The sequence below is a fragment of the Neomonachus schauinslandi genome, chromosome 1, assembly GCF_002201575.2.
Source record: "Neomonachus schauinslandi chromosome 1, ASM220157v2, whole genome shotgun sequence".
In the NCBI taxonomy this organism is placed as follows: Eukaryota; Metazoa; Chordata; class Mammalia; order Carnivora; family Phocidae; genus Neomonachus; species Neomonachus schauinslandi.
In genome coordinates this window covers 195,126,332-195,151,809 of record NC_058403.1, presented here as the reverse complement: position 1 = coordinate 195,151,809, position 25,478 = coordinate 195,126,332, and the positions used below count along the sequence as shown (strand labels likewise).

Here is a 25,478-nt window from a genome sequence, read left to right as displayed (position 1 = left end):
TTTTTTTGCACTGATTATTCCCATTTTATATTTATTGACTTCAAATAAATTACCACAGAGAGTTCTGGGTACCATGTACAAAATGGTCAGAAAGGACCCCTACTCCATCTACTTGCAAAATACCATAAATTATATATCCGTTTTCTTCCTTTCGTTACTTAGAACCAAGAGAGAGGTCCTGTGCTCATGTGTACAACTGATCTGATTAGTGTTTGATCATCTTTGGTAACTGGCTTGAATTCTTAGATGTAGGAATTAATCATCATACTGGTTATTTGATAGTTTGGATTAACATAGTCCAAGCTATGTAGAAGGAACGATTTCACTTTGAAATGTGTCAAACATTTCTATATCTTTCAGTAAATAGACATGTTTAAATCCCCCCAAAAGCACATAAAAGTGGTAATCTGGGGTTGTTTTTTTTTTTTTTTTCATTTTTATATGTATTTAGTAACCATTTTAATAAGTGTCAAAATACAGAGATATTTTGGGGGTATCATTTTAAATTCCATTTATAAATTAAAGGAAGTGGTGAAATGGAGCCTGAACCATCCTTTTTCAGTTTCAAAAGACAACTTTCATGTAAAAATATTTCTTTGTGATTCCAGAGTTACACATTTATTTTAAATTATTTTGTAACCTATCTCATTATAAGCATATTTCATTATTCCATCAAGAATTTGGTCAAATATCATAACCATCTAGAATCTAAAAGTTTCAATTTCACCATTGCACCTTACTTTTTAATGTCTCCTTTCCTTTCATATGTTTAGGACCATTCTACAGGGCAGAGCTGGGACTCCGGTAAGGCAAGCAAAGCACAGGATCCTGAGAGTAAGACCTCCTTTAACTTTGCACCCTGGGTGCCTTGCTTGCCTTACCCTAGTCCTAACCCTGCAACAAGATATAAAAATAAAGCAAACATGGGGACTCTGGATCTCAGAGCTCATTTGAAATTATAACTGTCACTTGCTTGTCCCTTTCCCTGCTTTTTTAAAAAGAGAAAAGCATCTGGAACCAATCAAAAGATGGGAAGTACAGGGAACTAAGTACGGAACTTATCCTAGAAGCAAAAGGGAAATCTTGGGAAACTGTCCCATTAAGGACAGAGGTTATTCCATCAATCATCATTAATTCACAACAGTGTCTCTGAGTGAGCAGCAAGTTGACCTGGTGAGAAGTCTGAAACAGAGTATATATTAAAGTTTTATTACTTTAAGTACAACATGTTAAAGTAAAATACATACCCATAAATGAACATTTTATTTCAAAATGTGTTCTAAACATAAATAATTTAATGTATAAAATTCTTTTCATAACTTTAGTTTTAAAAATTACTGATTGGATCAGATTGTTTACTTAAAGGAAGCCCTTAGAATTTTCTGGATAAGATTATTTTCAGCTCTATACTTCAGTATAAATGATGCATATCTAAATTTAGAAATCGAGATCAAATTATTGAGGTTTCACTAAGGCCAAATTAGTCTCTTCTCAAGGGAACATATCTAGTGTATAATAATCAATGTGGACCAAAGAATAAACAAAATTAGTAAAGAATAAACTTTTAGAATTTTAGTCATTAATAAGCTTATTGGTGTTTTCCCATTTTTTTCTGCATTGAACATTTGTTACAAAATGTTTTTTATGTGATGTTAGAATAAACATGGATAAGGCAATATTATGAAGATTTCTAATGTGAGAATTCTTGTAGATATTTGTTGGGTATTCTAAATAAAAGCTGGGAAAATATTATCAATAAAATAAACTTCGAGAGGCATATAAGATATTCACACTTTCACTGCAGGAATCTTACAAACACTAAACCACTATGTGCTTTAGTCCCCCTCCCCACCTATAACATATGCTAAAAGTAACAAAAGCAGATGATTATGAGGTTCGAAATGAAATTTTAATTATTTTCAGTATATTCCTTGCCTTAATTTACTTGTGTTTTTTTTTTTCTTAGGATCTGAGCAGCAAAGATATGAAGAGAGATTTATATATAGTTGCCCATGTGATACGAATAGGTACTGTTGACCTTATCCGTTCACATGACTAAAGACCAGCCCACCTTGGGATAAGTATCTACTACTATGTTTGAGCTTTATCATCTCCCTAGCTCTTATCTGTGATGTCAGGTCTCAGGATGAGAGTCCAGCTTGTAGCAGAACTCTACCTTAAGCTCAACTGCTAGGGTAGCTGAATTTGACATAAATGAAAGCATTTTTTTTTTTCACTTGAAATCTTCTGCTCCCTATTTGTTTTTGGACCCAAACTCTTTATTTCAAGTGGTCTGCTCTTTTGACATTCTTTCCATCACAGTGCCTTGCCTTTTGTACCAGCTTTTCCACTTCAGAGATCTTACAACAGGTTGCAGGTTGCCATCTTAACAGGTGGTGAATGGCCTTTGCTGTGTTTTGTATCCAAAAGTATGTATGTGTGCTATTTTCCACAGAATGAGAGTTACTATCCTTACTGCAGTCAATATATGGTATTTCACTTTTACCCCACCCAAGATGAAAAAAGTGAGTTTTGCTACTGTTCTGTGGTTGATTTACTCACCCTTATTTCAAGCATATGGCATAATTTGGGGGGCTATGACTAACCAAGTCTTCCTCCATAGGTTTGGGTTCTGGCATATCTTGTACCTTTTTGTCAAAGAATATTTTTTAATCCTTTGCCAACAAGACACCTGTTTTGCTGTACTTTTGTTTTGCTGTACTTCCTAAGCATTTATTGAGGTTCCAGTTTTGCTCTTGCAAGTCCTCCACTGTAGGCACAGCCTTGGTAGGTGGGAGAAGCAAACTCCCATTCTTTCTGAGACAACTTTCGCTCCAGCAGAGGTTTAGGAGCAGCTTTGACAGCAAAATTTGGTTGGAAGAATAACACATTGTTCTTTGCATACATAGTTTTTACCTGGCAACTAAAAAACTCTGTATCCTTAATATGCCTAAGAAGTTTAAATCTAACACACTCGTTTTTCAAAGAAATTCATAAAACCACTGGTTCATTCTCATATGATTAATAAATGGACTATTGGTATTAAGGTAGATAATCAGGATGATTAATTGAATGTGGTGCCGGGCAAGAGCCCTGGCCAAAGGCCTGTTTGGCATTCCTCCACATAAATATTCTGCATCCTTGGATGGCTCCCTTCAGTCTTAAATTAGTCTCCCAATTTAGAGTATCTCTAAGGTGCCTATAGCTTTGACATCCTTGGATGACAACCAGGTGATACTGGAGAGGAGCCTGGAGTTCTCAGTCTGACTGGTATGTTCTGCTGTGCTCCAGGCCGGATGCTCCTGAATGATTCAAAGAAAGGCCCTGCTCACCTGCACTACCGGCGACCATATGGCTGTGCGGTCCTAAGCATCCTGGATGTTCTACAGTCACTCACAGAATTAAAGGAAGAAAAGGATTTTGTTCTTAAGGTTTACACGTGAGTAATAGAGATCAGAAATATTAATAATTTACAACATAAGACATTCCAGTCCTACCCTTGACAGCAGCAGTGCTCAAGCTTTGTGGGACACAGAACCACCAGAATATGTAGGATAGGGAGTTTTTTAAAAATGTAGAGATTTTGATCTAAGGTCTATATATATAAGTTTCCCAGGTGATAAGTTTCCCAGGTGATTCTGAAGCAACTGAATTTGGAAACTTCTATCCTAAACTAGAAGTCTGGTAGTATAGACTTCTGTACTACCTCCTCTATCTAGGACTAACCAACATTATTATACATTTACAGGAAAACTAATAATGTAATTTCTCATGTGTTTTGGATATAAAAGTATCTTCTTTGTCTAATACTTGCCCCCCAGATATGGTAACTGAGCTAGGTACCAATGCAAATTGCTTCAAAGAATGATCATGAGTCAAATTGAGGAAAAGCAAGTTTTTCTGAGGAGCTGTGGTTTCACTCTTCACTTTTGTGACCACAGATCCATAAGTCACACCCAGCTGGTCATGGCATTATTTTTAATGTTCATTAACCAGAGGACCTACCTTATAGAAGCAGTGCATCTCCTCCTGATTCTTATTAAACAATAGAAAAAAAATAAATGAAGAAAAGGAACAGAATTCAGGCATATCATCTGTCTTTGCTGATACAGACTTAGGAATAGTAGTGCTGAAAACATGATCTGTGATGAGTTTAGTGAGTTTTTAAAGTAACTGTTTCTAACTATGAGAATTTTTTTTTAAAAAAAATCTGTCCTCTTTTGGTTTTAACCCAGTATTATTTTTCCAAATGAAATCTGATATTGTCCATCACCATGTTAATGTATCTTCACCATAAATATTGTATGAATATTTTTCTGTATTATCTGTTCTGACTCAGGCAGGAAATAAACTTAATTCACAATTATACTTAATTTGGGCCTTTGTATATTAACCACATTTTATTAATTTCAAAATAAAAGTCCAGACCTCCTTATTACCTATTTTGCCTTAAGCACTGTTCTGTTCAGAGTTGTGTACTTTATGGGATGAGGATCTTCCTTTGGAATAGTAACCTACAAAGGAAATTTTGGTGGGTTTTCTCTTCCTTTCATGCATCAGTCACAGACTTTCTCCATATCCCAAATCTCTTCATTGATGGCTGATGGGAACTGCTTTTTGATATACTTTCCTCCCTTTGAAAAGGACTAAACAGGAATCCAAAATCATCATCATTATCCTCTTACTCCACTCTGTCCTTCCCAAGGGCAAAGGGTTTATAGGTAGCACTCCCAAATTGCATCTCTTTGCATGTATCAGCTATTCCTTGCTTCACTGCAAATTCTCATTGTGGATAGGGGCTTGCTCAGCATCCCTCTTGAAATCATGCTGTCAGGCTTAATTGGCCTAATTGCTTCTAAAACAACAGAAGATCATTATCAAAAAAAATTTTTTTGAAGGACTAATAGAATCAAAATGTAGGATAATTTTTCCACTTGAAAACAGTAAAATTGTCAAATAGAGTTCGAACTGCATGTTTGCAAAATTGATTTTGTGCACAGTATGGAATTCCTCTAGGATTAGTGTTTTAAATCCACATCAGCACAGTGAATCCAGCCCTTAAGAGAAGCAATATTTTCCAATAAGCTTCATGGCACATGTTTGTTAGATTGAATTAGAAGCTTTAAAGATTTAATAATTGTTATTAATAGTGCTTTAGCCTCTGTTAGGACAGGATTTTGCAAAGATAAAAGACCCCTTGTATAGTTTTAATCAATGAATTGGCAAAATATCTCATTAGTTGTTAACATTCTCATCATTTCTTTTATTATTCAGTCAGCCTCAACCAGCGAAGATTCAAGCTCCTGGGTGTCTCTTGCCAAAGCCATTCCTCTGGCTTAATAGATGTTGTTTAATATCATGTGTGTGTAGTGAAGGTCCCATGTTGTTTTAAGAAAATCTCAACAAGAACCTAGGGCGTGAAAACTAGGTTGCTTCCTAATGAGCCAAAAGCCTGAAAAATCACAAATAAATCAGCACTCTATGCAATTCAGTCTGATATAGATATCATATGTTTCCTCTTGGACAGAGGGACTAGGGTCACAGGCAGGCACAGGGCATGTCGAACCTGGAGCCTAGGACACAAAAGGAGAGGAGTGCTACAAAGCTAAAGCCAACACTAAGGTGAAGTCAAGGTGCCGTAAATAATGCATGTGACCAAACACAAGATGCTTCTGCATATGCAGTGACTACTCTCCAAATTCACAGTGTGACACAGCCTAAATAAACATTTTTAGGCCAACCTTAATGAAATAGATAATAACTACTTAGAATATTAAATCTATTATGTTAGTTATATTTTAAATCATACTATATAAAATGTGTATTACCCATTACATATTCAACCACATGTTATATAAAATTGAGACAAATATTACATTTTCCCCACTCTCATGTGTTATGAGAAAATTTTTTTCAAATTCTTCATATGCAACCATGTCATCAGGATTTTGTCAACATGAGAGCCACTTTCTGAGTCATCTGACACAGTTTTCCAAGGCATGGTCTTTCACTTCCATCAGGTTGGTTTTGATCCATCACTCTTTGAATCCTTGATGATGCGTTCACTAGAAGTTCATCTTGAGGCTCAATTACATTTTTGCTGAATATTTGGACACTTGCTGTTTCTGTGTCTTTATTTGTCCTGTAGGCCCATGTATGTGACCTTAATAATACAGCTGCTTACTATGCTACTTTTATGGTGAGCTTTACAATAACATCCAGCTCTTCAATTTGGAGGTCATACCCAAGGGTAAATACTAAATCTGTGTAGTTTTGCTTTTAAAAAAGAAAAAAAAAAAAGGTCTTTAACCAATTCTGTCAGATAAGTTTTATAAACATCTAAAACTTGCATTGATTGAGATAATTTCAGGCTATATAACTTACCCAAAATACTACTGTGACATTCAAAATAAAGGGATTCAGAGAATGCCCCACAACATGACAGGATTTGTGAGGGTGGAAATATAAGGTGGCAATCTCTTCTCTTATGTGATGACTGGAAAGGACCCTATCCTTATATTTGAGGTAGACACACATTTCCTCTGAACACTGACTTTGGGGTCTTTGTTTCATAGCCACCTTATCCATGAAACTGCCTCAAGTTGAGAGTACTTGTTTAGGAGCCATTCTTAAATGGAGACCTGTTCTTAAATGAGTGAAGGGTCATTCAGCCTTCCTCATTTTAGTAGAGAAAAGAAGGCTCAAGTCTTTATATATATAACAACGTCAAATGAAAATACTGCTTCTCACTTGTGAGTCAGTTAAGGAAGTAGCTCATATTTCTCTCTCTCCTAGCCTACGCCTTCCCAATTTTCCATGGATCATCATCCACCCAGGACTGTTATCTGCTGTGTCTGTTGTCAGTGTATGAGCATCTGCACCAAATGTCTGCTCAGGCCATTACAAAGAAGACCTAAATCCAGTAGGTCAATGCCCATGGAACTACTCTGTTTTGACTTGCAGTGCCCACCATCTCTAGCCTTAGAGCCCAGTTAGATTTGTTTGTGTGTTAGTGCTGCTGCAAAGCAGAATTCATTAAATAATGGGCCAGAGTAAAGAGAGTCAGCTTAGGAGACTCCAGTTCATGTAGAGGTGAAAAGGCTCACAACTCTAACACAGATATAAGTGTTGGCACATTGAGGTCCTAAGTATTCTCTGCCACAGGCTTGGAAAACACACCTGCGTTCTCCATTCCTTTTCTGTTGTTCTGCTCCTCCAGGAAAGTCACATTGAAAGAATGAGGGCTCTAAGAGTAGACAAACACAAAACCACCTTCATATAACAACTTTGTTAACTGGTTTAAAGTAGTCAGTGGTATGTATGATCCCATCTTGTTTTTTTTTTTAAGATAATACTTTCATCTATTAAATAGATGGATAGATTAGATAGATGAGGTGGTTGGTAAACAGAAGCTGTGAGATTTGGAAAAATCACCCTAATTCCCTGAACTTCAATTTCCTCATCTACAAAATTGAAAAAAAAAAAAAAAAGGAGTAACGTAATATAAGAAACCACAAAAAAATATCCATAGAAACTAGTGAATCAAACAGGAAAAAGGTGGTAAATAAACAAGAAGACCAGTGGTTCAGGAAATGAGGTCTAACCAAATAATGGGCATACTGCCTGCCATCTAAAAAGGAGTTTCCTGTATTTTTTTTTGCTAGTGACTCTTGGTTACAGGTAAGCTCCACCTTTACATCTAAACAGCAAATCCTGTATAATTCCATGCATAATATCTTAATTACCCCATGGTACTCACATGAAAGTTCCCATAGTCCATGTACTTCAGTTTAAAGGAAGTTGACCAAATTCAGCCTTCTTAACTGGTGAGAGAAGGCAACACCAGAGCTCACGTGTCCTTGCGAACATCTCTGTCTCCAGCTTGCAAGAGTCCAGAAAGCCCCTTTTTTTCCTCCACAGGGATAGAAAGAGCATTTTATACTGATACATGGTGGAATTTATAGTGGAGATCTAATTGTCATGACCCTTATGCATATAATAATGACTCAAAATTACTATAGTCAATTTATGAGAAATACAAAGAGAGCATAAAAGTACAATAAAAGCAAGAGACTTTAACATGCCTCTTGACACACAGGAAGACAAAAATGAATAAAGATGGAAATATTTAAATCAGGTAAATAACTCTGACTTAGAGAATCTGAATAAGGTTGATGTGAAAGATACTAACAGTCAGCGCCTTTGAACGCTCACCATGGGCTGTCATTACCCCTCTTTTATTGATAAGGAAACAGGCACAGAGTGGTGAGGCATGTGTTTGAGCAGCCTGATTAAGAGACTATGCTCTTAACCTCTTGCTCTCCTACCTCCAGATAGGGTGAGCATAATTTGTCATCTAAATCAGGACATTCTGATAGTCAAAAGGAGTGCTGTTGATGCCAGGACAGCAGGTGTAAATGGAGTATCCCCGCTCGCCAGGCCATATGGTCCTCCCAGCTCTAGACAAATCTTTTATCCAATAAAAAGAATACATCTTTTCCAGTGCCTATGGAACATTTATAAAAATTATTCATAGAAAAAATTTCCATAAATTCCATAAGGCACAAGCCACACTCTGATCACAGTGCAATTAGCATATAATGCATCATATTAGTCACCCAAAGGGAAAAAACATATAATCATCCTGATATCAAAAAAGATACTTGACAAAGGTCAATCTTCATTCCCAATTTTTTTTTCATTCCCGATTATTTAACAATTTTAGCTTAGTAAACTCAGAATAAAATGCTGTTTGTTGCAATTTGAGGGGGTTAATAGATAACAGTAGATTGGTTCTAAGAGCAAAATATTAAGCAGGTATAGATAAAAATGGATATACAATACAGAGTGGCATAGATGAAAATTTATAATGTATATATATATACATATGTGTGTATACATATGTAAATAGTATATATAAACATGTCACTTTTATTAGCAAGAAAACTTATTTGAGATCACGGTTTGGATCTATGAGCCACATGGACTTTTGTATTTGTTTCCTATGGCTGCTATAACAAATTACCGCAAATGTGGTGATTTATAACATAGAAATTTATTCTCACAATCTGGAGGCCAGAAGTCTGAAATCAAGATACCAGCAGGACCACACTCATTCTGGAGGCTCCAGGGGAAAATCTGTTCTTTGCATCTTCTGGGAGCTGTCAGCATGCCTTGATTTGCAGCTTCATCACTCTAATCTCTACTTCTGTGGTCACATTGCCTCCTCCTCTCCTGTCTGCATTTTCTTCTCTTCTGTGTCTTAAATCTTCCTCTGCCTGTCTCTAAGGACATTTGTCATTGAAGTTGGACTCACCCAGATTATCCAGGATTATCTCCTAATCTCAAGATCCTTAACTTAATTACATCTATAAAGATCCTTTTTCCAAATAAGGTAACATTCACAGGTTCCAGGGATTAGGATATGGATATATCTTTTTAGGGGCCACCATTCAACCCACCACAACTTGTGATTAACATGAACCCTGAGTCAGAAAGACTATTGAGTCATCATCAGAGTGGAACCTGGTGGTGCAGAGGGATTGTCTGTTCTCTGCAAATAGGTTGGTCCCAAAAGAGGGAAGAGGCAGAATTGACATGTTCATGCCCAGGTCCTTCTTCTAGAAGTGCTGGCCGGGGCACCTGGGTGGCTCAGTTGGTTAAGCGACTGCCTTCGGCTCAGGTCATGATCCTGGAGTCCCGGGATCGAGTCCCGCGTCAGACTCCCTGCTCAGCAGGGAATCTGCTTCTCCCTCTGACCCTCCCCACTCTCATGCTCTCTCTCCCTCTCAAATAAATAAATAAAATCTTTAAAAAAAAAAAAAAGTGCTGGCCAAAGAGGTCACTCTTTCTCCCAGGAAAGTGACTAAATGGGGCAGAAATGTTACTCATGGAAGCCCTTCTACCACCTGGAAGGAGGACTAAAACTTAGTATTTCTGTTAAAGTGTTATGTGTGCATGCTTGCGTGCTATTTGTCTTTTTTTAATACTCTGTACTAAAATAAACATATATAGGTTGTAAAATAAATAATTTACATTTTTCATAAATAAAAATGCAGGGGCACCTGGGTTGATCTGTTGGTTAAGCGTCTGCCTTCGGCTCAGGTCATGATCTCAGGGTCCTGGGATCGAGCCCTACATCGGGCTCCCTGCTCAGTGGGGAGTCTGCTTCTCTCTCTCACCCTCTCCCTCTGTGTGCTCTCTCTCTCTCTAGTTCTCACTCACAAATAAATAAAATTATAAGTAAACAAAATCATAAATAAATAAATAAAAATGCAATTTCTCGTGGCCATGACAGCACATCCTGAATGTATCAAATTAGTTTGTGTCAGCTTGGTCTTGGAGATTCTGTTCAATTAGACCATTTTTATAGAAATATGTGCTGTTTTTCTTCATCCTTCTGGATACTTCTCTCTTTTTTTGCACTTTAATCAGGACTACATGAAACAGTGGTCAGCATCAGTAGTATTTCTAAATCTGTAGGTTGTTGCCTATTTTCCAGCTTATTAGGACTTTAACCAAATAAAAGCCAAAAGAACACCCAAAGAGAAAGAATTTTAACATGCAGTATTTGCACTAAATTAAGTTTTACACCATAACCAAGACTCAGGAGTTGTAATTAAGTAGAGACAAAATGGGAATGCTGACTGACATCAGGGATACAAGGACCCTGAAGCCCAGTGCAGGAGTAAGGTTTTCAGGGTTATAGTACTCAGCCTCTTTCTCTCTGCACCCCACCCCAACCCTGCCTGCCTGTCCTACTTTTGGGACCAAGCAGACCTATGTTTAGACTCTAGCTCCACTTCATTCTTCTCAGTAAAATGAACATTAGGAGAATTAAGTGAAATAAAATATGGGAATATACCCCAACCATTGTCTACCTAGAGTAGGCCCCCTTCTAAAAATGCAAAGGTTATATGCAACTGATAATTTATTGAACACAAAACATTGAACATCTGAAACTAATGATGCATCATATGTTGGATAATTGAATTTAAACAAAAAATAAAATAAAAAAATAAAATGCAAACTTAAAGGTCTTACAAACAACCCTTTAAAATTTCTTAAGCATTTTAAACATTTTTTGTGTTGTTCACCTTGGAGAAAGAGGAGAAGAAAGTTGGGTGAATAACATCATCAGAAACACAGAAATTAAGTTAAGGAGATTGTAGGGAAGAGGCAGATGCTAACGTGTGCTCTGGTACATGAGTGAATGAGAAGAGTATTCTGAACTCTGTTGAGCAGAACCCGAACTCCTGCTCCAGTGCTTCTGAATGCTTGGGAATCCCATGTAGAAAACCAAAATGCTCTCACCTCTCTGTCTTATTCCTTGAGTAAAATCCCTGGACATGTGGTAGTTGAAGTGCTGTGCTGTTTATCTCCCCTCTGAGGAAAGCAGGCTGCTACAGAGGCATACAGACCTCTTTTAGATCACAATCCCTCATGTGTCTTATGATTGAGGACAAACTACCAACATCAGTAATCATGCTCTACATATTAATTTGATTGGATAGAACATAATCATGCTTCATTATAATCACAACTCATTTGATTATTTAATAAATGCTCCCATTTATAATTTGTCCTTATAAAATATCCTAGTGATTGGTTAAAATATGCTGATGACAGCACATCCACTTATTTTCAGATGATTTGAGTAGCTCCTTGGCATTCAGGAAAGGAAGATATTTGAAAGATCAGTTAGGAGGTGATTACACTAGTCCAGAAGAGAGATGATAATGGTTGTACCGAGGCCATGAAGAGGAGAGGTGAATGAATTAATACACACTGACACTGTGGATGTGGTTGACAAAGCGCTATCTCCACTATACTGCAAAAAAAAAAAAAAAACCCCATACATGTTTTATTGGAGAAATGCTGAAATTACACCATCTATTGGAAGGAGGGAGTTAATTTTCAAGACTCTTCTTTTGAAGTGGGAGGGGCAGTATATTATTTATGACAAACTGTAGTCAGATTTCTGTTAAAGAAAGTAACTACTGATCTTGTAAACCTAGAAAGTGACACCAAAAAAAAAAAACAAAAAAAAAACTGACAGCAAGACAAGTCTTTGAATCCTCACCAGCTGGGCACTTCTCTGATGTACTGACTGGTTGGAAGAGATGAGACAGTGTGCATGTCAGACAGGAAGGGCTGGATGTGCTGTTGCCAGCACCTCTCACTTTTGATTTCCAACTGGGTTGCTAAATCACAAGTGCTCATCCTGAAGAACGCTCTCCCCCTTCCTTTGTTAGAAAGGAATTCTGTAAGTAGAAACTATCCTCACAGCTCTGGACTACAAGAACTTCATCTTTGGTAATTCTTTGCAGCATCTCTAAGTGAGACTTCTTTATATTGATTAAGGAGTCCGAAGGGCCACTGACTGAGTAACAAAATTAAGCTAATAACTAATTTCCTTTATCTCTTAATGGCTTCCATACAAACTCCTTTATTTAATTGTTCTTCACATTGCTTGTACTTCACACTGCTGGATAGCACATGATAAAACTTTTTTTCTGTTGTTAAGTCTTTATACTATTTTTTCAGCTCCTTACTCTTTGATTTCTTTTTTATTATTATTTGAATGTAGTTGACACACAACATTACATTAGTTTCAGTTGTGCAACATAGCGATTTCATCTTCTCTATACATTATGCTCTGCTCACCACAAAAACAGAAATACTATATGATCCAATAATTCCACTACTGGGTATTTACCCAAAGAAAACAAAAGCACTAATTCAGAAAAGACATATACACCCTTATGTTTATTGCAGCATTATTTACAATAGCCAAGATATGGAAGCAACTCAAGTGTCCATCAATAGACAAATAGATAAGGAAGATGTGGTATACACACACACAGACACAGACACACACACACACACACACAGGAATATTGTGCAGCCTTAAAAAAAAGACTCAAAGAGGTACATGCACCCCAATGTTTATAGCAGCAATGTCCACAATAGCCAAAATATGGAAAGAGCCCAGATGTCCATCGACAGATGAATGGATATAGAAGATGTGGTGTGTGTGTGTGTATATATATATGTATATACACATACATACACACATACACACACACATACATACACACACACATACCTACATACCATGGAATATTACTCATCCATCAAAAAGAATGAAATCTTGCCATTTGCTAGGATGTGGATAGAACTAGAAGGTATTATGCTAAGTGAAATAAGTCAGTCAGAGAAAGACAAATACCATATGTGGTATTTCATTCATATGTGGAATTTAAGAAACAGAATAGATGAACATAGAGGAAGGGAAGGAAAATAAAATAAGATAAAAACAGACAAACCATAAGAGACTCTTAACTATAAGAAACAAACTGAAGGTTGCTGGAAGGGAGGTGGGTGGGGGGGGATGGGCTAAATGGGTGATGGGCATTAAGGAGGGCATTTGATGTAATGAGCACTGGGTGTTATATGCAACTGATGAATCAGTAAATTCTACCCCCAAAAGTAATAATACACTATATGTTAACTAAATTGAATTTATTAAGATTTGATTTATTTATTTGACAGAGAGATAGAGCCAGAGAGCACAAGCGGGGGCAGGGTGGGGCAGGGAGAGGGAGAGGGAGAAGCAGGCTCCCTGCTGAGCAGGGAGCCCGATGCAGGGCTCAATTCCAGGACCTCAGGATCATGACCTGAGCCGAAGGCAGACACTTAACCGACTGAGCCACCCAGGCGCCCCAACTAAATTGAATTTAAATTAAAAAAATTTTTTTAAAGATGTGATCTTGCCATTTTTGACAACATAGATGGACCTAGAGGGCATTATACTAAATGAAACAAGTCAGACTGAGAAAGTCCAATACCGTATGATTTCACATGATAAAATTCTTACTGGGGTTTCCTATTTGAAGTGGCTGTGCTGGACTACACACTTCTGCGTAACCATGGAAAGATCCTGTGAGTTTTCCTTTGTGCCTGGGTCTTCCATTTTAGAGTTAGAAGGTATGGACTCATACCTTCGTATGCAACAGGGGAAGGGGTGGGGCCAAGGCTCTGGGGACTCTTGGTGTCACATGGAATTTTCAAGAGATGACCCCAATCTCATTTCAGTTGTTTCATCAAAGTGTTTGCATTAGGATGAGGAATTCCTGGTCTCTGTTTCTAAACTATAACAAGTACTTGTGTGGTTGCAGCTCTCTTGGAATTGCCCTTTAGAGGGGAAGACTCTGAAATGTCAGAAATTAACAGAGGTGCAATATTGTTCCTCTGTTCTCTCTTTTGTCCCAATCCTGAAGCCCCTAGGGAAGGACTTTATATGTTTAGACATTCAACCTTCTCTGCTAAGCTCTCCTTTCCCTTGACTACAGAGGTTTTCACAGTGGATCAAACTCACTATACTCTCCTAAATTTTTCCTCCTCTCTTGGTTTGGCTGAAACAGCCACAAGCATATATCCACACTGCCCTGAGCTTAGCAGGATTTTCCTCTGGGGCCAGTATAATGACTATTGAATGATGGTACAAAGCCAATGCAAGGCATGGCAGTTCCTAAACAGTAGTCGTTGTTGAGAGGAACTGTTATTTTCCCTCTCAGGAACTTGCCTCTGGAACCTAGTGCGTGTGTGTGTGTGTGTGTGCATATGTGTGTGTGTAAGGAACTAGGAGAGGAAAACTTGTCATGTGGGAGAGTGCTACTTCAGAGAAAAGGATATTTTGCCACTTAAAATATTTGTTGAGATTCATTTTAGAGTTTCAACACTTTCCTCAAGTGTGAATCTTCTATGGGCCTTATCAGAAAACAAGCCTTGTCTAATTTAGTAAAACATAGGAAAGTGAGTTTGAAGTTTTCCTTCAAAGTTAGCATTTCAGTTGGAACATCAGACCAGATGTTGAAAAGCCTTGAGAGCCATAATGCCTGTCCTTCTGTTGCAGGTGCAACAATGAGAGTGAGTGGTCCCAGATCCATGAGAATATCATCCGCAAATCCAGCGCCAAGTATTCTGCCCCCAGCGCCAGCCATGGTAACATACTTCTCTGGCTAGAAAACTTTGTGTTGTGCTTGCTGTTGCTGATCATACAGACCTCAGTGAATTTCTGCTGATCAGTTGCCATATGTAAAGTTCAATTCCCTACAAACATTTATTCTCCTCCCCAGTCACTTTCTACTATTTTTTTTTTGTGATAATTTGAGACCTTTCCTAATTACTTCTAACCAAAATACATTTTCTGTTCTTTCTAAAATGGATTCCATGTGCTTTGATGGGTGACTTGAGTTCCAATTTAAATCCAAAGTGAACAAAATTGCTGCAGGGTTTGTCACATTGTGAAGTCTGTGTTTTCCTGAACAAAGAATACACATCCTAGCCAAAAATAAAAGACAAATATTAATAATCACTTTTTCTATTCCTGTTCAGTGTTAGCATCACCAAGAAAGCCTGACACTAATGAGAATCAGTGATTAATCTGCCAATATCATTCAGGAACTAGAATAGACAATCTTTATTTCACAGCAGCTTTTTATCTTAGTTCAACTTCTTTTCCTTTTTTTTTTTTAAAGATTTTATTTATTTATTTGACAGAGAGAGACACAGCAAGAGAGGGAACACAAGCAGGGGGGAGTGGGAGAGGGAGAAGCAGGCTTCCCGCAGAGCAGGGAGCCCGATGCGGGGCTCGATCCCAGGACCCTGGGATCATGACCTGAGCCGAAGGCAGACGCTTAATGACTGAGCCACCCAGGCACCCCAACTTCTTTTCCTTTTCCCTCCTTTTCTTTTAAAACGCTTAATTTCTCTTTAAGTCTTGGTGCAAATCTACACATTAGAAAGATTGTATTTTCTAATTTGAACATTAATTGCTTGATTAAATTAGAAGCACTATTTAAAAGCCTCTGAGCTTTTATGTACACTTGAAGATAGCTTTCAAATTATATAGAACCATGTTTCTTCTGACAGTTTTAATCTCTCAATTATCTCAATCTCTTTTACATAACTTTCTTTGTTTTTTAACTTCCATATCCTTGTTGTAAATAGAAAGTGGGCCTTAAATAACAGTGTAAAGCCACTGCAAGACATGGCAGTCTCCAAAATTATTAAGAAGAACTAAGTTTTCACTACTAGGTATATATCCAAAAAGTACAAAAATGCTGATTCGAAGGGGCACATGTACCCCAGTGTTCATAACAACATTATCAACAATAGCCAAATTATGCAAAGAGACCAAATGTCCATCGACTGAGGAATGGATGAAGAAGGTGTGGTATATAAGTATATATATATATACACACACAATGGAATATTACTCAGCCATCAGAAAGGATGAATACTTAGCATTTACATCAACGTGGATGGGACTGGAGGGTATTATGCTGAGTGAAATAAGTTAGAGAAAGACAAATACCATATAATTTCACTTATATGTGGAATTTAAGAAACAAAACAGATGAACATAGGGGGAAGGAAGGAAAAATAAAATAAAGAGGCAAACCATAAGAGACTCTTAAATGTAGAGAACAACTGAGGGCTGCTGGAGGGGAGGAGGATGGGGGGAAGGGCTAAATGGGTGATGGGCATTAAGGAGGGCACTTGTTGGGATGAGCACTGGGTGTTGTATGTGGACGATGAATCACTGGATTCTGCTCCTGAAACCAGTGCTGCACTGTATGTTAACTAACTTGAAATTTAAAAAAAAAAAAAAAAACTTAATTTTTTCTTTATCAAGGTTAGCAGATACTCACCTAGGAGGGTCCTCAGAGCAGCTCCACACCAGAGGCTGCAAATTTGAGACTCTCAGCTAGGAGTACTTGATTTCTCTAAAACTCTGGCATGGGGAGCCTCAGGATCTCTCTCACTATTTTTAAGTGACTGTTTTTTCTGTGTATGTGCCTGGATGCCAAGGAGCTCCATGTAGTGTGCTTGAGGGGGAGGGGGGCCCATATTTCTCATCTAAAATGAGGCTAAAGCAAGAAGCAAATAAACCTTGTTTTTAAAATATAAAGTTACTGGTAATTTGGAAGACTACCATTCACATCCATACTTATGGTGTTCTTTGCTTTATTTACTTACTTGATTTGTAAAGAGCTGCCTCTGGCTACAAGTTCTTGGGACATGATATGATTAAAATATGGAGAACATTATAAAAGAAAGATTGTAGTAATAATACACTTTTTAAAACAATTGAAAGATTAGTTTCCACCATCACCTCCCCAGGTTAAGATGTTGAATTGTGTCTCACTTCTCAGAGCAGGGGTGGTGCCATCTTCAGTGTCTGTGGTTTTTATCCAGAACTCACAAACACTGGCCATTTCTAATCACACTTGCTCTAGTAAAAAAGGCACCTGCAGAATGCAGGGGGGCACACAAAAAATTCAAAATGGATGAAAGACCTAAATGTGAGACAGGAAACCATTAGAATCCTAGAGGAGAACACAGGCAGCAACCTCTCTGACCTCAGCCGCAGCAACTATCTTGCTAGGCACGTCTCTGGAGGAAAGGGAAACAAAAGCAAAAATGAACTATCAGGACTTCATCAAGATAAAAAGCTTCTGCACAGTGAAGGAAACAATCGACAAAACTAAAAGGCAACCTACAGAACGGGAGAAGATATTTGCAAATGACATATCTGACAAACGTTAGTATCCAGAATCTACAAAGCACTCATCAAAATCAACACCCAAAAAGTAAATAATCCAGTTAAGAAATGGGCAGAAGACATGAATAGACATTTTTCCAAAGAAGACATCCGGTGGCCAACAGACACATGAAAAGATACTCAACAACATTCATCATCAGGGAAATAAAAATTGAAACCGCAATGAGATATCACCTCACATCTGTCAGAATGGCTAAAATTAACAACACAGAGAAAGTCAATTATCATATGGTTTCACTTATTTGTGGAACATAAGGAATAGCATGGAGGACATTAGGAGAAGGAAGGGAAAAATGAAAGGGGGGAAATCGGAGGGGGAGATGAACCATGAGAGACTATGGACTCTGAGAAACAAACAGGGTTTTAGAGAGGAGGGGGGAGAGGGGATTGGTTAGCCTGGTGATAGGTATTGAGGAGGGCACGTACTGCATGGAGCACTGGGTGTTATACGAAAACAATGCATCGTGGATCACCACATCAAAAACTAATGATGTATTTGTATGGTGACTAACATAACATAATAAAATTTTTTTTTAAATTAAAAAAAAAAATAAAATTAACAACATAGGAAACGATGGATGTTGGCTAGTATGTGGAAAAAGGGGAACACTCTTACACTGTTGATGGGAATGCAAACTGATGCAGCCACTGTGGAAAACAGTATGGAGTTTCCTCAAAAAGTTGAAAATAGAACTACCCTATGACCCAGCAATTGCACTACTAGGTATTTACCCAAAGAATGCAAAAATACTGATTTGAAGGGGTACATGTACCCCAATGTTATAGAAGCACTATCAGTAATAGCCAACTTATAGAAAGAGCCCAAATGTCCATCGACTGATGAATGGATAAAGAAGATGTCATACACACACACACACATGAATATTACTCAGCCATCAAAAAGAATGAAATCTTGCCATCTGCAGTGATGTGGATGGAGCTAGAGAGTATTATGCTAAGCAAAATAAGTCAGAGAAAGACAAATACCATATGATTTCACTCATAGGTGGAATTTAAGAAACAAAATAGATGATAATAGGGGGAAAATAGAGAGGGAAGCAAACCATAAGAGACACTTTTTTTTTCTTTAAGTAGGCTCCACGCCCAGCCTGGAGCCCAACTGGGGGCTTGAATTTACAACCCTGAGATCAAGACCTGAGCTGAGATCAAGAGTTGGATGCTTAACCAACTAAGCCACCCAGGCACCCCCTAAAGACTCTTAAATATAGGGAACAAACTAAGGGTTGCTTGAGGGGAGGTGGGTGGGGGTGGGCTAAATGGGTGATGGATATTAAGGAGGGCACTTGTGTTGAGCACTGGGTGTTATATGTAAGTGATGAATCACTAAATTCTACCCCTGAAACCAATATTACAGTGTACGTTAACTAGAATTTAAATAAAAATTTGAAACAACAAAAAAAATCCTTTAGCTTTCTAGAACATTTCTTTAGAATAACATACACTTTCTGCATCAAAATTTTTTTCAAGAAAAGTGCTGAACTTTGCATATTTTCTTCCAGAAAAAAAAACATGACTCTTTATGTCTTTTCTAGTACTAGAGTACAGGGTGGAGATGTGGTTCTGAGTAAGAAAATGCTTTTGTTTTTGCAGGTCTTATCATTTCTCTGCAGCTTCTTCGTGGAGACATGGAACAGATTAGGAGAGAAAACCCCATGATATTTAATAGGGGATTGGCAATTACAAGAAAATTGGGATTTCCTGATGTCATCATGCCAGGTAGGCAGCCATTCTTGGGCCTGGGTTGGGAGCAGGGTTAGAAGGATGGAATCTGGTGCTCCTCTCATGAGCAGATGGTGAACTGTGCTGGGGAGGAGCCCTGCAGCCATTAAAAGCCTCTGAATCCAAGTCAGGTTGCTGACTACAATCTGTAGTCAGTGGCTCCTTTATTGGCATCTGTTCTTTTCCAGAAGCCCCCACATCATATTCACCCATGTGACATGACAATCCAGCAGATGGGCTTTGTTGTCTCCTGTAGAGACTGGATGGTAGGAACCAACATGAAACTCTTCATGGGGATGCTTTATACCTTTTCGGCTCACAAGAGCTTCCTCTTTAAGGGGAAGAATACACCAAAATATGTGCCTGTAGTATTGATGAATCCAATTCATGTAGGAAAAGCAGATACATTTTAATGTATCAGAAAACAAATCAGGCAAATGGTATGTTGGGCACTAGGAATAGTACTACCTAGCCAGTTTCTTACAGATTGGCGCACTGTTCTCATCTAATGCCCAGCGGAAAGCCAGAGCAGAAAGTGGGAATGAATCAACCCTTGTGTGTTGTTCTAGAAGGTCAGTCTCAGGTTCATGTTTCCTAGTCAGGTCAATGCAGGCAAAGCTAGAGAAGTGGATTGAAATAGGCCATCAGAACCAAGAGGACTTTAGGGAGTGAGGGAAGGATAGAGGTGTGGCTCAGATGGAGGGATGGTGGTCTGATAAGCAGAGGAGATATGAACGAAGAAGGGGAAATCAGAACAAGCAAATAGCTGGTTTTCTGAATGGATTAGAGGAGTAGTGGACCTACCCTTCCTGTTGAATTTTAATGATCCGGTAAAAGCTTGTTTGCTTCTGTTTGAAAGAGCCAGGGTAGGCCAGACTGAACTGATTGTGACCACTCTGTATATCACCTATTTGGAGTTCTTCATGGTGCTCTAAATTCCCTTGTTGGAAATATTTGTCAGCACACACCCAAGGGGGAGTATGGCCTGAGCACAGAAGGCCCAGGTGATGGATTCAAGCTGCCTTCCAACTTCTCCCACTGTGCCTGGACTTGTTTTCTCTTGCCTCATCCCCTCCCCCATAGACACTGTGAATGCAGAGTAAGCGGCTGGGAACAGCCCTCATCTCCTGCTCATGCACACAGAAAGATCTTTTGGGTGGGAAACCTGGGCCACTCAGTCAATTCCATGTTTAGCTAAATGCTAGGGAGACTTCATGCTTATAAAGTGCCCCCATCTGACTGTTGTAGAGCAATATCCTTCATAGGACACTTTTTCCATTCTGTCCTGACACCATTCCTCAGCCCTGGTTGTCAGGACAAGAAGAGCCCAGGCATAGTCCTGGCTTCTTGGCAAAATGTCATGGAAGAAGGAAGAGTGGTTACCAAAATTGATCTGGTGGTTTTTTATTTTAAGTTAGATATCCAGGCTCATGAGGTAGAGTAATACATTCTAAGAGATATACTTAAAGTCCTTCCTTTCTTTTAAGAACTTATTTGCCTGACATTTAGACATTTCTTTCTTCTTAACATTCACAGTCAGAGAATTAAAAACCAAATGAACAAAGACTAAAAATGAACAAACTTAAGTCAAAACAATTCTTAAGTAAAGTTTGATTTCAAGAGTTACGTTGTCTAGCCCTCATCTATGGAAAAAAATCCTTTTGTGGAGCACCCCGCATCTCTTTGCGTCATTGACAAAACAGTTTAGAAAGGACTTCGGGGTATGCTAGATGAGTCTGGGGAAATCAGCTGTATCAGGCACTGGTGAGACAAGCTAAGGTTAGGGGAGTTTTCCCTCCCCTGGGCAGCGAAGGGACCATCATATAATTTGCAATCCTGAAAGGTCCAGGCCAGGCCTGTGAGTATGCTGCTTCCTGGGTTATCTGCCTTTGAGTACTAAGTGCTACGGCTGAAAGTAAGGATTGGTTCACAGGCAGGACGCAATCTTTTGTGCATAATCTGTCTCCTCCTCTACCCTTCCTCCCCCTGAGGAAAGAGCTTTTTTGCAAATGGCCACTCACAGGGTTGTGAGCTAACAACTGACTGACAGACCTTTCAGTGCACTCCAAAATATCATCAGAGAGACTTTGCCATTCTCAGGCATGGTGATAGAGCTGGCCTGCAGCTTCTGGAGCAACAGGAAAAGTGTACAGGCATGTTTTACATTGCGGTCAACCTATCTTGGGAAACCATATGCTCAGAAGTCCCTTAGTGAGACTTCTGCAGCTGAACCACCATTCACCCGTGGGAATGTTGTACCTGGGCTGCAGCACTCTCTCAGCCCATATAGTGCTGGTATGTCCCAGTTACAAGAAGTTGGAACTTCCTGATACATGGACATACATATGAGAAATGAACAAGGCAATGAATTATGTCAGTAACTGTGAGCATTTCAACACTTAAGTTACAGAGTTAAACCAGGCTCTAGCCACACCATATCCAACATACCCTTTTGAAAAAGGTCTTTTTGATGGTCTCCATTGCTCTCCATGGGTGTGTAACACATCGTGTGGCTGCTGTGAACCAGAGATGTGCTACTCTGTGCCACCACTGAGACTATACAGCCATCCAGCTCGGCTCGTGACCCGTGGTAGTGAGCAAGAGGCAGGAGTGCTATTGTTCATGCCCTGTGAGGTCCCAGAGAAGGCACACCAACCAGGAGGTGACATTCTTGATTATAGAAGAAGAACAAATAGATATGGGAATTTAAGCCTAATTTTTATTTTTTTTTTATTTTTTTATTTTATTTTATTTTTTAAGATTTTATTTATTTGCGAGAGAGAGAATGAGAGACAGAGAGCATGAGAGGGAGGAGGGTCAGAGGGAGAAGCAGACTCCCTGCTGAGCAGGGAGCCTGATGCGGGACTCAATCCCGGGACTCTGGGATCATGACCTGAGCCGAAGGCAGTTGCCCAACCAGCTGAGCCACCCAGGCGCCCTAAGCCTAATTTTTAAACTGAGCACTCCCAGCCTTTTATTGGTTGGTCACCATATTCCTGTGGGTACTTCCTCCTTCTCTCCAAACTCATTTTAGTCCAGTTCAGAAGCTAATAACTCCTTTCCTAGATTTTTCTTTTCAAGAAAATGGTCAGGAAAGACTAGAGCAGGACAAGCATTCCAGGTGAACAAGTTGGAGTTAACATTGTTCCCAATGAAGTACCCAAAAGAAAACTGCCGGCCAAAAGACTGTTAACTGAAAGGAATGATATAAAAGCTTTTGCTCAAGAAGAGGCTGTGCCCTCCTGCAGACCATGCCTGAGCCAGCAGAGCTGTGCCACTGTGGTCTACATCCCTCTCGTTCATAGCTTTCCTCTAAAGCCTGTTCCCTGGAGTCAGTAGGAATATAGAGTTCTGTCATGGCTCTGTGGGAATTACATTTTACCTTATTGTATAAGCCTTGAATTTTTAAGGGTTTTCATTTCCTGTGGGCAAAATGGGCCGAGTTTCATATGAGTGACATGGTCTTCCATCTTGTCAGAAGAAACCCGCCCTTTGATTTAATGTGCTCTGACTGAGGACTAGGTTTTTCCCAAAGCAGTAGTTCTCTGACTTGTCACCTGCAGGGCTTGGAGAAACAGACTGCTGGGCCCACCCCCAGGAGTTTCTGATACAGTAGGAATGGAGTGGGACCCAACAATTTGCATTCCTTACAAGCTCTGAGGTGATGGTAATGCTGCTAGTTTGGGAACCCTTTCGAGAACCATGTTCTAGGAGGGACTCTGCTTTAGGGAGGCTTTGTCCCTCCCTGAGTCAGCCCTGGCACAAGGAGTGCTTCTCTCCGAGTTGCTCCAAACTTGCCCTTAGAAGGCAGCTCTGCAGACATGGCATCCCTCTAGGGGACCCTCTGACTCTTGCCCTTGTGCTCAGAAATACACTCTGTCCTTTGCTTTGACCCTTGATAAAAAGTGCATGCTTCATCACCGACCTGCTAGTGATGTTTTTTTTTTCTCTTTTCCTGTTTGTCTTAATTGTTCTTGTCTCTCTCTGTGCTGTCCCCTCATTCTCGCCCCTTTCTTTCTGGTGCAGAGATGAAGATAGTTGGGTGTAAGTTCCTGCTTTTGTGTGCCCTGTCTGCTTTTTGCCTGCTTTGTTTCCATCTTCATTTGTTTCATGGGATGTTGCAATACTGGGGTGGGGTATCATGTACATTTTTAATCCTTCATCAGCCTCACCTTTTGGGGTAACTGACAAGACATAAAAAAAAAAAAGAAGCTACTAGCCCAGCCTAGAATACAGTATATTACTTTAGATGTTCATTAAGATCTGAGGAAACTAAGAACATAAGAACTAGGTGTATAGCTACAGGGAAAGATTTTTAGGAGACACGTCAGCTACTCCCACTGAAAAGAAAATGAAAGGTGCTTATCCCAGGCTACACAGAATCAGAAAGGTAGAAAGCTTGTCTTTTCAGCTCTGTTGGACACACAAGAAAGGCAAACGCACAGAGACATGACTTTTAAAAGCAAGCTCTCCTCAAAGGGAATGATGAAAGTATTTACCACAAGTAGATTCACAGGACTGTGGTCAGTCTGAGTGTCAAATGAGGCTTTGGCAATATCTAAGGGATGTTTTAAGAATGATCACTTCTGGTCCCATGACAGAATGGAAGATCATCACATCCTTGACCCAAGAAAGGAATAACCATATATAATGATGTCATACTATGCCCATTCCTGTCTTCCTGGTAGAGCAGAGAACATCACTGGCCTTGTAACAGTAGAAACCAGTAGAAGTGTACACTGAAGACATGGTTTAAAAGTAAAGAACCCGTCTCTCCTGGATACTCTAAAGAAGTCCTCCCAAAAGTCTTTCTTGGTGGGGAGAAGGTCTCTGACTTAAAATAAGAACTACAACAAAATAAAACGTTGGTCTATGCCTGAAACTGTCTAAGTTGAATGGTTGTTAATGTCTCCATATCTCCATGGTGCTGTCAGGAGACTTCACTCCTATTCTGCCAAGAGATAAAATTGGTGTCATCCTGAGCAGGTCGCATTGTCTGCTGAGAGAATGTTAACTCTAGTTTCACATGGTCTTAAGGGAAAGAAAGCACTATCCTTCCTAATCCTATCTAGAAGTAGACAAGATATAAATAATATAGTATTAAATACTAGTATCCTTGAACCCAAAGCCTCCCAATATGTGGTGTGACTAATTTATACAGAAGGAACATGAATATAATAAAGAGTCCAAACAAGTCTGAGTGCTCAAACCTGTGTGGGCTGTCCTGGATCATTTCTCCTGGGATGGAATTCCACATAGGCTGGAACCATGTGGCCCCAAAATTCCTAGTAAGGCTGCAGTGTCTGGCAGGAGATTCTCTTGCTAACAGATGCTCTGGTGCCTGAGCCAGACCTCAGAAGTTCTGAAACTGCTAGAGTCTGCTCTCAGAAGAGAGGTGCAAACACATGGTGAGTTCTGTTTCTCCAGTGTCATACTGGGATGCAGGTCTTCAGAGGGTCACACCTGGCCACCGAGGCATGCAGTTCCCTGTCACTGTTGGCTGCAGCTCTGTCACAGCGCTCCCAGGCCCCTAAGATTTCTGGTAGCTGAAAAACAGTTTCCTTCTAAGACCTCTCACTTACCATAAAGACCCCAGAATGTTTCAGGCCAATCCCTGACGTAATAAGGTGGCTTCAGGTTCATTACCTTGCTCCTTTCCAGCTGCTGCTTGTGTGGACTTACAAGAATCTAGATTTTTGATGTGTAGTTGTGGTATAGTGAAGCTGTCCTTGACACATAAACACTCCAAGCCAGGTATCAGGAAACTATAGTCCCTGGGCCAAATCCAGCCAGCAGCCTATTTTTGTACCACCCTGTAGCCAAGAATGTTTTTTCACATTTTAAAAGGGGTGTGAAAACAAAGAACATGTAACAGAGACCTATGTGACCCACAGAGCCTAAAATATGTACTCTCTGGCTCCTTACAGAAAAAGTTTATCCACCTCTGCTTCCTCTTAAGTCCCTAGTCTCCTGACATGCAGCTGTACCAACAGTTGACATTGGCTACTCTAGCAGACTGTGAAAAGGACAGACAATATACTCGGAGGCCCTCCTATAAGAACAACCTCATTCATTCATCTTTGCATTCCAGAAACTTGGTTGCATG

General features: G+C 39.4%; 1 protein-coding gene across 1 annotated transcript in view; it reads left to right on the top strand.

Annotated features, from left to right (window-relative positions):
• Positions 1 to 25,478, top strand: part of DOCK3 (dedicator of cytokinesis 3) — a 482,665-nt gene that overhangs the window by 364,541 nt on the left and 92,646 nt on the right. Inside the window, exons 10-13 of the mRNA XM_044912806.1 lie at positions 1,967 to 2,027; positions 3,292 to 3,439; positions 14,918 to 15,006; positions 19,244 to 19,369. Of these exons, the coding sequence (XP_044768741.1) occupies positions 1,967 to 2,027; positions 3,292 to 3,439; positions 14,918 to 15,006; positions 19,244 to 19,369 (424 nt within the window). The remainder of the gene's footprint in view (positions 1 to 1,966; positions 2,028 to 3,291; positions 3,440 to 14,917; positions 15,007 to 19,243; positions 19,370 to 25,478) is intronic.